Below are 15,041 nucleotides of genomic sequence, written 5' to 3'. Positions count from 1 at the left end.
TCACACTTTTCTTTCCACTAAGAAGAGACGACCGGGTTAGGCATGAAATGGCTCCCAGCTGCAAGAAGTCTTCCTCCAGATGTACAGTAAGCCAAGATTGTAGAAAAGAACAAGCTGCTAGGATAACCCACTGAAAAGGTCCTTTGACATCGCCTTTTTTGGCCTGTCTGATCTAAAAAAAGAGATTGCTTATTGTAAGGTGAATAGAATCTATTATAAAGCAGAAGATACAGAGGCCGTAATCCAATTCTCTCCTATGATATTCAACAGCTGTTATTTTACCATACAGGATCCGAAATGCTATTCCAAAAGTAAATCAAGTTCTTAATCCTAGGTTATTGACTTTAGGGGAAAAAAAGTACCTAAATTACTAGTATTATTAGTCATAATTTGAAACTGGAGAATAAAACTTTCTTTTGAAATTAGATTTCTAAACAATCTACCATCATTATGTTAAAAAAAACTACTGATCTGCATTTTGGCCATTAGAACCATTTATGCAGACTTGTACTACTTACTATAAGAGTGACAATTTCTGATGGTATGCATTCCAAAACTAATTCATGGTATATTAAATATCAACTTTTTTTCTTCTCTCTCTCTCTCTGAGGGAAAAAAAAAAAGGCAGGAAACTCAAGACTCTTGCTTTGCTTAAAAAAAAAAAAAAAAAAGACAATTTGATTGCACTCATAAATGGTACTTTTCCTTTATTTAATTCCCTACCCTGAATTTACTTTCTCCCTGTATGGCTTCTAAATCTTAAAGCAGGTAAATAAAATCCTACTAAGCTTTCATATTCTGAGACCAATTTTTAAGACTGTCATCACAACATGAAAAAGAACAAGTATATAGGTGAATCAACTGTCAGTCCAACTCAGAAGTCCTCAATGTTGGATAGAACTTAGTTGTAAGTAGTAGCAGATGGAAATCAAATTAATATCCCCCATCTTTACTTACTATAATTCTGCCTTTCCTTTTTTGTTGTTGTTGTTGTAAACTGAAATTTATCATTCCAGGTTCATTTAGTAATAAACACTCAGGAGAGAAACTACTTTTTAAATCTCCAGAAATTAAACTACATAACAGAAACTTAAATATCTACAACCTCATTATATCAGCTTTTAAAAATTATAATTATATTAATTTAATATATGTATAACAACACCCTTTGACTGTCTTTTTGACTATGGAAATATTTTTATAGTTCCACAGAAAATTCTACTACTGACAGTTTCCTAATGGAGGCTGCAGTTTAATCCAGCATACAGAAAGTCTCCCTAACCCTGCATTAGGGCAATACCAGAATTATATGTGTAAACCCCACTTATTAAAAAATGTACATGTACATACATATATAATATATATAACATGTACATACAGATCACAGCTTTATTTCTTAAATATCAAGAAAAAATACAGTTCAGTTTTACTGTGTAAATTAACAAAATCGTAGGCAAATTACAATAATATAACTTACACATATATTTTATGAGCTTCAGTTGAAAATATGGGCTTTTTGTATCATAAGGTCCTTGAAAAAACATAAACATTTTTATTTCTTTCAGCAAGTATTTAACAATCTGTTGAATGTTTGAAATCAAAGAGAAACTGAGCATTGTATAAATTTATTTCCTTCTGTTATGAGGTTATTTTTAAGAATTCATTGCTTTCTTAAGGTACGGCTCCTATTCTAAATGTTCCCTCTATTGGAACCCAATTCTAAGATGCCTTTTGGGAAATCTTAATTAAGCATATTTCTGAAAGAAGGGAATTACTCTATGAGAAGGCTGATGACTTTTTCCTCAAGTTATTAAGACATAGCCAGCCTATATCTGAAGAGTTAAGCTCAAATTCACTTTCAGAACAAAGAAAAAAAATACCTTTGAAGGCCACCTTTAAAAATCCTGTTTAGAATGCCAGTAGGGGGTTAACCAAAGGGCTTTTCCTGGCAGGAAACCTGAAGACTTACTCTAATTTTGGACCTATTTCACAGGAATTTCAAGAGATAATTGACACTTCTCATAAAGTGGTTAAGTTTAAGGTGTACAATGATTCAGGGCACAAGGCTGCTTTGAATGCAGGGGACCAGAAGCAAAATGGTTACCCTGTTGAGGCTGGAAAAAACAGAAGTCAAAGTCTTCCATCAACATTTAAGCTTTCAAACAGGGTTTTATCTTTGTTCTTGTTTCTTTTGACTAGTTCCCCCCACCCCCATCTTTTTCTCCAGTAGAAAAATCAGAAGATCACATTTGGGCTACAGTTGTCAGGCCTCAGAAGAGGAGAGAGGGACATCTGGGGATGATGGCCAGGTGTGTTGAAGATGCAGGGACAACCTCCTGCTCTGCTTTCCCAGACTGTAACCTGAAGAGCACCATCTGCTAGGGTCCGTGTATATTATTACTATAAAAACTGGAATCCGGAGAAGGGTCTAATGCAGTACTCATAGGAATATCCACCTTACGGCCACTTCTGATGCCAAATGCTTCATCTACAAGAGAGTCTTTCTTACAAAAAGGCAGCTTTGTATGTAGGGCTGTGGTCTCTGAAAATCTATCATCATCTTTGCTCATTAAATTTTCTCTGAAGACCACAAGACTAAATATAATTAACATTTCTCCCAAACCCACATGCAAAGACTTTTTTAAAAATATTTATATGTAAATTAGAATTTCTTAGATTCATGCATAAAGACCAGCTTTACTTAAAAATACACCAAGAATTCTTTTCCTGCTGGAAACACTTAAAATTAATCCATTTAAAATTGAGTTTTATTTCACAAAATTGTCTCAGTTTTTTACCATTTTCTACCTATGGGTTTACTTAAGCAATTACACCTATTTCTTTTCTTCAGTGTTAATAGTCTAAGACAGTTATTATGATAGAACTTAAGATGTACTTTCTTTAGAAGGCAACAGGCTTTCATTTTCAAAGTATATTCCTGAGAATAACCTAATAAAATCAACATAGCTTTACAACAAAGTACTAGATGAAATGCAGGCACTGTCTTTTTTAGGGACATTTCTAAGCAATTCCTGGCAGAATATGAATCACCTTTTCAAAATGCTTGAGACTTCAGTGTACAGTTATAGTCAGTTCAAAGAAACCAGCAACTGCCAAGCAAATAAGTAAACACCCTGTCACTGGGCAGTGAGGATCAGACCAAGTCACAAAAGTACAAAAGTGACATCAACTGGGAGATGCTGGCCCTACCTCTTTCCATCCCTGTCCCCATAAATCTTTCAGCTCTGCTGGGAAGATAGTAGGCCTTCCCAAACATATCTTTACTATTTCCCAGGATGACTTCTAGTCACTGGATATTTTCTCATTCACCTCCATTTTCTCAACATGTTGACTACTGGAGCATTTATTTATACTTGATATATAATTTTAGAGGTTACTAATTATGTTTACATAAAATTTCTTCAATAGGGTTTATCTAAATATAAGCAAAATAACATCAAAAGTAATAGAAATTAGAAACAGCTCATCTAGCTTGGAGAGTTTCAGGCATAGTAGCTCTTTATGATTTACCAAACATCAATTTGCCTTACCTGCCAGAAAAATGGCAATTTGCTTTGACATCATATTCAGAATTCTGTATGATAAAATATGCTCCAACAATGTAACACAGAGAAGTATTGTCTTCTGGCCTGGGGAAATGAGTACAGTCTGGTAGAAAGGGGAGAAATCTGCACGCTCACTTGCTAGTTCTGCCCTCACTCAAAATACAGACAACTTGGGTCTGTCACCTGGCTTCTCAGGGATACCTTCATCACATGAAAGGGATTTACAGTCATCTATTGAACCAGACAATTTCTCCAGTTTCTTCTGAAGGAAAGTCCAAATGATATTTTGTGGATCTTTCTACATATTGCCTTATATTTACATTATATATAATTAGAGTAATCATAAAATATCTATTAAAATAACTATATAACAGTTATAGATTATATGAAAGAAAAATTGTGTTCATTCCCAGCAAATTTATAATTAAGTCTAAAATTTATGTAAACACAACCATACATATAGCAAACATAATTATATTACCTACACAAATGTAGGTTAAGTGTATATTGAAGAGATAATATGTATCCAACAATATATACATATATTAATGATGACAGACAAAAGCATCTAAGTACAAACTGGCCAAAGCCAAAACATATTTTAACATTGACTGATTCTTCTTCCATTCTAGGAAACAGTTTACCTACATCTATGGCACATTCATCATTTGGCTTTGCACAAGTATCAGTCAAAAAGTAATGGTATCAATATACTTGAGAAGATAGAGATGAAAAAAAAAACCCCAATAACCCAATCAATAAACAGGCAAAGGAACTGAACAGACACTCCACAGAAGAAGAAATACGAATGATCAAGAAAAATATATGAAAAAAAATGTTCAACATCACAAACAATTTAGAGAAATGCAAATTAAGACTACATGGAGATTTCATCTCACTCCAGTTGGAATGGAAGTTATCGAGTATATAAGTAACAATAAATATTGGCAAGGATGTGATGAGGCAAAAGGTACATTCATACACCACTTGTGCTAATTGGTGCAATTCTGGAAAGCAGTATGGAGGTTCCTCAGAAAACCTGGAATGGAACCACCATTTGACCCAGTTATCCCACTCCTCAGCATATACTCAAAGGATTTAAAATCAGCATACTACAGTGACACAGCTACATCAATATTCATAGCAGCTCAATTCACAATAGCTAAGCTATGGAACCAACTTAGGTGCCCTTCAATTGATGAATGGATAAAGAAAATGTGGTACATGTACACAATGGAATATTACCCAGCCAAAAAGAAGAATAAAATTATTGCATTTGCTGGTAAATAAACAGAACTGGAAGCTATTCATGCTAAGTAAAATAAGCTAATCCCCAAAATACAAAGGCCAAATATTCTCTCTGATATATGGATGTTGACTCACAAAAGGCAGGGGGTAGGGAAGAGTGGAGGTTCACCAGATTGGACAGGGGGAAATAGCGGGAAGGAAGAGGGCATAGGAGTAGGAAAGATGAATAGGACATACCTTTCGTATGTCCATATATAAATACATTACCCATGTAACTCCACATCATGTACAACCACAAGAATGGGAAATTATAATCTATATATGTATATATGTCAAAATACATTCTACCGTCATGTATAAGTAAGAACAACAAATTAAAAATTTACCAAAAAGTGATAGAGGTGAAATTAAACTGTTTATGAGTTTAAAAATTAAATGAATATTTGATAACAAATTATTGATATTTCAAGTACGATGACAATTTTTAAAAGACTCCTTATCTCTGAAAAGTACATTGAATTAGCTATGAATGAAATGATGTAACCCACTTCAACATAATCCACAATGGGAGAGCTCACAACTATTGAAGTTATGGTGGGTTCATGGAAAATTATTCTATTGTCTTTCTTGCTTTTAAATATGCTTGGGAGGCTAGGGGTATGGGCCAGCAGTACAGCACTTACCTAGCATGTGCAAGGCCCTGAACCCAGTTCTCAGCACCATGCAAAACATATACAAGGAGAATTTTGAGATTCTCTAAAATGAAACAATTAAACTACTTCTGACCTGAACACAAAAGACCATACTACTCTTCCAATTAAAAGGTTCTCATATATTAGGATTACCTAAATTATTTCTATTAGTAGCATTTACTGATAATGAAAAAGGGCACTGTTGCACATGAACATCTGAAGAAAATTAAAGTATAACAAAAATTTACTAATTAATTTGGGAAATCTATCCTGTATTATCATGAAATTTATAGAATAAAATCAGATCCCAGAAATTCTGATATTTTCATACCAAATTTTGTGTTCAGATTGTTTCCTATATGCGTAAGTAGGAAAATTTTTTTGTCAGACCACATATTTTGTGTGTATCCTTTGAACATGGCCACCATATTGACCACCAACTTTGATGGAGAAGGACAGCATTTACTTAGATGTAGGGGGAGTCTGTAATAGTTCCCCACACCAATCTAGATAGCAGACAGTCATCATTTGGGTTCAACTGAAGTATCACCTTCTCTAGGACACTTCTTTGTACTTTCCCACAAGCCAGTCTGTGTATTCTTGTAATATGATTTCATAAAATTCTGCACTCTACACTTCATAACCCTTTTTACAATTACAATTAAACACATACTTATATGATTTCAAAAATCATACATCTATCCCACCAAACTCCAAGATCTAAGAAGCCTTCTCAACACAGCACTTCTAGCCCCTAGTACAACAAACAGTAAATGCACCAATGATCAACCCTGGCTGCAGCTGACTCACCTGGAAGCTTGAAAAATACTGCCACCTGGTCTCACCTCCAGAATCTAATACAATTGGTATGAAATTGATGGGTGTCGGATTCTGGAAATCTAGGAATTCTGATGTATAGTCAAGGCTGAAAGCCTACTGAACAAGTAGACTAAAAAATTACTAGTTAAATCAACAGAGAAATTAGTATGTTAAGACAATCTTAAGTATTCCCAAAGACTAAGGTCTCTGGGTCTTATTTGCTATCATTTTCCCTTGCTACAAATGTAAAATAATTAATGATATCAATAGAAATATTGACATGGCATCAACAGAGAGATATTCGTGTTTTTTGAAATACCAAACATAAAAAAGAACAAGAATCATGTGACACAGCAATCTGTACACGGGGTAAAGGTGGGAGTTCATAATCCACTTGAATCATTCTGTGAAATATGGTATATTAAGAACTATGTAATGTTTTGAACAACCAACAATAAAATAATAATAAAAAAAAAAAGAACAAGAATCAAAACTGGTAAGTACTCAAATCCAAGCCAAATAATTCATGACAAAATTATGCTATAAATAAATATAGGCAACAACTGTTATCATCTTTCTGGGCCAGGATTGTTTTCATGTCATTTCACCTAACTCTTCAGGGACCTGATGATCACTACAACTCCTCATTTTACGTCATCTACTCAGGAGTTCAGGCCACTGACAATACATTTGCCAAGGTCACCAACAGCAGCCCTGGTGCCCAATCTAGAGGACATTTCACTCTTACTTTCCACTTCAATTTAAAAACTTCAATAACTCCCTCCTTTTGGTTTTGTGGCTCTAGGCCTTCCTTTTTCCATCTTGTCCTCATAACCAACATGTCATCATCTCCTGTCCAGGTTTCTCTTCTACTAGCTCCTCAGGATTCCATTCTTGGTTTTCTTCTCGTTTATCTTTTTGAATGAGTGCATCAACTCCTAAGAATCATCCATGTGCAACCATACCCAAATCTCTGGCTCCTTTAAGTACAAATACCTTCTGGGTATCTCTACTTGCATGTCAAACAATTCCGAATCCACCTATCCAAATGAAAGGAGGGAAAAATCACATTTTTCCTCTAAGTCCCTTAACTCAATAATACCATCATACTAGTAAATTACCACAATCAGATGCCTGAGAGTCATCCTTCATCCCCTCCTCCTCTTCCTCATTCTTCCAGTACCTCGTCATATCTATCTACTTTCTAAATAGCCCTGTAATCTACACACTTCACATTTCCAACACCTCCGTGCTAAGTCAGATGCCAGAATTATCATACTAGCTTCTAACCAGCTTCCCTGCTTGGGTCTTATTCCCTCTCATTGATTCTGTATATGAAAGCCAGAGTCATCCTCTCTTTAAAAATAAGTTTAATCATGTCTTTCACCTCTTAAAGTCTTTCAATGTCTTCCCTACTGCCAAACCACTCAAAGCAGCTAACAAAGTCCATTATCTGGTGTGTCCTAATTCCAGTCTCAGTTCCTCCAATTTTAATCACTTTCTTGCTCCAGGCATACAAAATTCAGTGGCTTTCCCTTGCTCCAAACCTAGTACTCTTCCTGGAATGATCTTTAACTCTTTCTTCTTCTACTTGAAATCATCAACACAGGTAGCCTTTAGACCTCAGAGTCAATGAATTTCTTTCAGATCTTAGAATATTATTTCCCTGAACCCAAAACCCTAAATTAGGTTCTGTTCCTAAGTGCTATGACAGCATTAAACACTACCCCAATCTTAAAATATGACCTAATACACAGTATCCTAATAGCCAACCAGAATGTCTCTTTCATGATGTTGTAAACCTGTATGAATCAGCCCCTTGTCAGTTATACACCCACAGTATCTGGGAGCATGGTAGACATTCAATATATTTAATATTTGTTGAATGCCAGGATTATACAAATAAGTCAATAAACCTTCATGAAAACAATTTCATGCAGGTTTAACTTGTCTCTTCAAACTCACCTGAGGGCCTTTGCTCAAGTGGTTCCCTTTCTCAGGCTGGGTGGAGTCTACCTGATAAGCCTCTTCCAATTCTTAGCTAAAATGAAGCATTCCAGAGATACTTTCCCAAACCAGTCATCTAAAGCATTTTCCTCAGTTACTCCCCCACAGAATACCTTTTGTTTTCCTTTTTATCATTTGTCTCAATGTTTTTATTGTTACAGGTTTAATGCCTTTTCCTTCCTCTATCTGTGAATTCAATGAGGCATGGCTTGGGTCTTATTCATCACTATCTATTTAGTAATTGGAATTTGTCTGGTATGCAGTATAGATCAGCATATATCTGATGAAACAATTAGCAAGACTAACATTTATCAAGAATTACTGTCATTTCTAGAGCATCATGCTGACTCCAATGAAATTTTAAATGTTCCTTACAACAAACTCTTGTCAATCCTGTTAACTGGTCACAAAAGCAAACATATTAAAAAAGTTTTCACCCTTCCCTCTGTTTCCAGCTCGTAAGTACAATTTTAAAAAGCGGGGAGGGGTTAACAATAGCAACAACAACGGGACAGGAACAGACACCAAGAAAAATAGGTAATCATTCCCTTAATCATTAAGCATTCCCAAAGAATATTAAAGTGATATAAAGGAATAGCATATACATCAGAAAAGAAACCCTTGCCTTTCAGGTCTTTCACATAGCCTTCCTTGCAGTTGTGCATGAGCTGAAGGATCCACTTGTGCTGGGCTCCAATGCATTGCCAGGCAGGGTCACCAGGAGCATGAAGGTCAGACAGATACCTTAAAAAAAAAGCAAGCCCAAGGCTTTTTCTATTATAAGTGAGTGCAAAAAGAAAAATCAAGCATATTTTAAAATCAGTACCCCTTTTTTTGAAAGAAAAACTAAAATTGTATTAATGAGTAAAGCATTTGTCAATATTATATTAAGTATCTAATTTGCAAACAAGATCAAATTTCTTTTCATGCAATAATAACAAAACTGTAATTTTTAATTGGCTCTTTGTATAAAGATAACTAAAAAGACAAAGACAACTTGACAAAGACAAAGTGATCCTATTGACATGGTCAGGCTTTTCCTTTTTTTTTTTTTAATTGGTTGTTCAAAACATTACAAAGCTCTTGACATATCATATTTCATACATTAGATTCAAGTGGGTTATGAACTCCCATTTTTACCCCAAATACAGATTGCAGAATCACATCGGTTACACATCCACATTTTTACATAATGCCCTATTAGTAACTGTTGTATTCTGCTACCTTTCCTATCCTCTACTATCCTTTACATCTACATTTAGTTCTCAGACTATGCCTACTCCGTTTGAAGTCATTACGTGAAAGACCCAGGGCAAGCCAAGAACACTGATTAAAGAACTGCAACTGTTACAGCCACTAGATGGCAGTGTAACACAGCTTACTAAGAGCTAAAACAAGACTGCTTTCTCAACATGAAGCAATTTGGTAACAAACTAATTCATCACTGAGAAAGTGTTTCTCTAGAATATATATGGATAGTTTCTTATTTTAAAATAGTTTTTAAAATATTTTATGTCTTTGTGTATAAAATACGCAAATCCATATAGGTACTTTAAATATATTACAGTTAAAAATTTCTATCAAATAGTATTCAAGATATGGCATTCATACTTCACAAAATGTATGAATACAACAAGTTAAATCCAATTAAATCAAATCAAAAAGCATATTCGAATAAATTTATTGTCTTAAAATTATTCTTAAATAATAGGCTATCCTTTGTATCGTGGTTAAAGATTTTTGGTCAATGATAAATATTCATTAATAGCTACAAGCTGTGACCTGTAGCCAAATCTCAATCACTCATGCCTGATGCTCCCTCCCAATTTTTTCAGTAGCCAGTACTCATTACTCAGACATCTCAATTAGCAGCTAATTAGAGGAGAAACAAATCAATTTCATAATAAGTTAGCAAAGAAGATGTTGAGAAGAAACATGACATCATATTTAGAAACTATCCACAACAACCACAACCTCCACTAGCTATTGGATTCCTGTTTCTGAGAATGTCTAGGCATTTGAACATCTTCAGAGGGCCACTTCACAGCATGGATCACACTGCACTTGACAGGCTGCCTGCCCTTCTCCTCCTGATGACTGTGGGTAGGTTTCAAACAGGCGATGTGTCAGAGTTGACAAAGACACAAGTCAATTAAAAGGAAGAATTTTACTAATATTAAGATACCACCTAAGAGCTGAGGTTGTGGCTCAGTGGTTGAGCACTTGCCAGCACGTGAGGGGCCCTGGGTTCGATCCTCAGCACCACATAAAAATAAAACAAAACAAAATAAAGGTATTTGTCCATCTACAACTAAAAATATATATATTAAAATAAAAAGACATCACCTATGTCTCTTTATCTGAGAATAATCTCCTAACAATCTAACAAATTAAATTTAGCTTAGCATAGGGAATTCCTTCCAAAGCTTTCAAAAACCAATCTGATTCTTCCTCTCACACAAGACTTTCCTATTTTATTATCTGTAATGCAAATATAACAAATAATATATTGTGTCTACTCTTCCCAAAGAACACGCGCTTCTTTCTTGCTGGGAGTAACTGATTTCAACAAGCTTCCTAAATAGGTTTGCTATGCCTCCAAATATTTCTACAAAACTTGCTTCTAATACTTTTACTCACATAATCCTCAGATTTAATGCTAGAGGCAATATTCTTTTAGAGAAATGGCTTCCATCTAATTTTTAAACTACTGAACCAAAATGTAGAAGGCCCACTGTTAGGGCTATTTCTCCAGCAATACAGCAAGAGAAATCAACAAGTTCATCTAGTTACAGTGATTTTAAAATTATGTCTCCTTAGCAAGTTGACCATGTCTTTGCAAAATTTAATGATAATCATATCATCTCATTAATTAGTATTAAAGGAGTTTAGAAGAATTTTATTAAAAAATAAAGCTTTTCTCTCAGAAATTCTAGAAAATATTTCAGATCAGTTCAGTTCAATTCAGCTTATTCCATCCTCTTCCAATAAGTTTCTTCTTTTAGTATGAAGCTTAAAACTAATAGTTTCCTTATAAAGATCTTTGTTTAGAATTATGATGTTTAAAACTACACATTAAAGAATATTTTTATGAAGGCTTTTGAGGGAAAACATTCCAAAGATGATGGACATAGGCTTAATAATTTTCACATTTAAGAGTAAAAATTTTAAATTCTATATTCTGACTTTTACAAATTATCAGAAACAGGGTCACACTTAGATGGAAAGGAGTAAATGGAGCTTGGTTCTTGTTAAAGTTAACAAGTTCTCTACCAGATCAAGACAGAATGAGAAGTAAAACTAATCATGAAGATTTACATTTGATAAAATAATGAATAAAGAGTAAGACACCACAGCAAGTAATCTGATTTTCACTTCTACTATGCATAAAATGGATCACAGAATACTAACACTCTGTTATTTTTGTTAATAATAAAGCTGTTTCCATTCCCACCTTGTGCTCTCAGTGTCTATCACCATAGTTTTTAAAACCCAACAGATACTTGATCTGGTTCTGATCTTATTTTCTACTTATTAATGGCTAAAATTTTAATTAGAAAAAAGTAATCAAATTGTCTTCTCAAAGCATCAGAAATAAAATAATGATGAAAACAACTCAACCATTGTTGACATCCTTGTTGTTTTTCCTTTAAAATGAAAGGGGAAAAAAGCAGCAAAATAGGCCATCTAAAGACATCTCTTCTGACCCTACCATCTTTTAAATGATGTTCAGGAATAAAAAACCTGGTCATATGAACTGGCCATTATCCATACAGACAGTAATTTACCTATAAAGAAATTTTATACTCAGTAAAGTCTCCCATATTACTGCAGGCAAATTTAACATAACAAATGAACAGCTAGGTGAATCTATAGAGAAAAATCTGTAAAGTAGCAGAGGGGAATAGAGCAAGGAAGAATCGGGGCACCTGTTCCTCATCAATGTGTCCCGGACAACACACTCCATCTTACCAAAATTATTTTTTATATGTAGAAAATAAAACAATTGGATAACTAACATGTAGTTTATTTCCAGCTTTAAATTTATACAGTTCTATGAGCCAGAAAAGTCTGCTGTAGACATTCTTTCCTTAAGGAGACAACACGGAGAAAAGCCAGGATAGGCTTTGAACCAGACCAACAGTAGAAGTAATCCTACTAGCTGTGTGTGCTGGGCAAGCTTTGCTTTCTTCGCCTGTGTAACAGGCACAATGCAAGTACCCTTTGCTAAGAGAAGAAACACAGAATGCACCCAGGGCAGTGCTCAGGCACAGGGTACAGTTCTGCAGTGGGAGCAACTGATTTTACTGCTCATTCTGTCCTATTCCCCAAGCCTCTCCTCACCTTCCAACTAGACAAAACTAGTGTGTACCAATGCAGTGGCTCATGCTCCCACAGTTTCCCTCATCATCAGGACAAGGTCTGAGTGTAAACTCTTGGACCCTCCACAACTGTACACACAGAAGCTTTTAGAACAGATCCTTCTTCTATGCCTGGAGAGTATTTTCAATGATCACATGATAATCACAACCAAATGCATATATGCCTATAGTTAACTATAATGAACAGCTAGTTCCATCATGAGATACTGCTTCTTCCTGAAGACTCTTCATATCCTATGAAGTCCATCTCTTTTAATATTATTGCTATTTTTAAAAAAGTATTTCTATTTAGTAACAATATTTATCTTATTGACCATTAAAGGCTTGTAAATCAGATAGATACTCAAGGGCAAAACTTTCCAGAACTTTCTTCACTATTGAGCCATGGGACACTCCTATGGCATGAATAATTTCTCACACAGCGTAAGACAGTATTATTCTCTTTAACCATACAGAGAGCCCCTACTTCATGAACTATGGTATTCACAGGGTGTGGCACCACACCATCCCACAAAGTTAGGTAACCCACAGGAGGAAGAGGTGACTAAGCAATAGGGCTACTGTTCCTTTGCCAAACTGGCAGGATTTTCTAGCTTTAAAAAGTAAATACTATGTAACTACTCCCAATTTATTGGTATTCAAAAGAATTTTGGTGTCCTATACCAAAAACCCTAAATTTCTGCTATTTGGCTTCTCTTTTACCATTTTATCAGCAGTCTACTAATTTCCCCCAAATCAGTGTTAAGGGTTACCTGACACATCCAATACCAAAACAGATAAAGGTGATCCCTCAGAATTCTTGCAAAAGTTTTACCTTATATAGCGTTTTTGGTCATGTAAGGTTGATGGTGTCTCAAGCAATTTATCCAGAAGTAATTCTCGCAAAGCTTCTATTCGTGTTTCTACTTCAGCATAATCTATTTTAAAAAAGAATACACAAGATTTACAGAATTAAAATTTAAAATCAAATTTCAGAAAGCAGATGGTTCCTTTTGACTAAGAAGAAATACAGGGACCTTTGGAAGTGATCAAAACACCATCTTGAGTGTGTACGTGGGCATGTATTTTTGTTAGAAATAAATGACCTGTAACTTGTAAGGTCTGTGCATTTAAGTAAATATAAATTTTACCACAGAAAAGAAATAAAATTATGATTTCTGAATTCTTACATATTTCATTTTTAGTAAACCCTATAATATTTCTAAGTGATGGGAGTTTAAACATGGGGCATTTTAAGCTTTTCTTATACTCTGTAAATCCAGTATTAGAAATAATTTCAAAAGGTGTTGGGTTTGCTCTAAAAAAGAATTAGAATTCATATAGATTGTTCTCTCCAAAGGAAAAAAAAAAATCGAAATGCAGGTTTATGTCTATAAAATACCTGTCTTTGCTTCTTTCTCATAAGAAAGAGTTTTAAGAGCACTGTGACTAGCAGCAAAGAATGTCCAAGAATAACCCATCGTCACGAGTGCTCATTTTCACTGCATCTCAGGAAGAAAATCATAATGTTATTTTTGAAGTAATTGTTTTACATTTTAAAGAGAACACCATATAAACAAAATCTAAAATGCATGTAACATTCTTTACACAACACATTCCTCATTCTTCCTGTAAAAGGAAAGTAGAAGATGTAGAAGTAATAAACAAATCTTACATTTCTTGAAAACTTGCACCTCCGTTTTCCCAAAGAGTGACTTGGCCTTTTCATAATCATTAATAACCACATCATAGTCACCCTTTAAAATAAAGAAACATTTTGGAGACCATCAGTAAAGCATAATGAAGACATTTGGTTAATATTAAAAATGTATTAACAAACCTTTAAAACTTATGACATTTATAACTGTTAGTACATAAATATTTTCTCTACCTTTTGAATATTCCTTTCAATATTCAGAGGAAGATTGAAGAGAAACTTAAATCGCTGAAGTACATTGAGTGCATTCCTAGTGGAATCTGCCTTGTCCTTTCGACCTAACACTTCTTGAAATAACGTGTCCGCAGTATTACTTGCTCCTATTTTTAAAGGAGAAAAAGAAACTTAAATAAAAGCTAATTTGAATCACAAAATGTGTAACTGAGCACTGGAAACAAAGTCTGAGACAGCTATCGAAACTTTACAGTTAAATGCAATAGACTCTTTTTTTTAAGTTACTATATTGGAGATCTTTTATAGTTTGCTAAAATAAAATTTCCATTTTGCCTGCTAAGTCTTTTCATATGTGAAAAATGGTACCCAATTAAAAACAACTATATTTTCCATGCCCAAATAAATTCTCCCACATGAACCTGTATTTATTTTAGTTACTCTTTTAAATGTTATTGCA

The 15,041-nt window shown here is 34.4% G+C and overlaps 1 protein-coding gene across 2 annotated transcripts in view; it reads right to left on the bottom strand.

Moving 5' to 3' along the window:
• EXOC2 (exocyst complex component 2) overlaps nt 1-15,041 on the bottom strand; it is a 212,368-nt gene that overhangs the window by 110,427 nt on the left and 86,900 nt on the right. For both annotated transcript variants that reach the window (XM_081293718.1, XM_081293719.1), the window contains 4 exons: nt 14,585-14,730; nt 14,369-14,450; nt 13,529-13,631; nt 8,958-9,076 (listed from right to left, as the gene is read on the bottom strand). In XM_081293718.1, coding sequence (XP_081149844.1) covers nt 8,958-9,076; nt 13,529-13,631; nt 14,369-14,450; nt 14,585-14,730 — 450 coding nt within the window. The remainder of the gene's footprint in view (nt 1-8,957; nt 9,077-13,528; nt 13,632-14,368; nt 14,451-14,584; nt 14,731-15,041) is intronic.

Source organism: Spermophilus citellus, assembly GCF_964194105.1.
Source record: "Spermophilus citellus genome assembly, chromosome: 5".
Classification (NCBI taxonomy): Eukaryota; Metazoa; Chordata; class Mammalia; order Rodentia; family Sciuridae; genus Spermophilus; species Spermophilus citellus.
The sequence above is the reverse complement of the archived record's forward strand: the minus strand, read 5'-3'. Positions and strand labels throughout refer to the sequence as shown.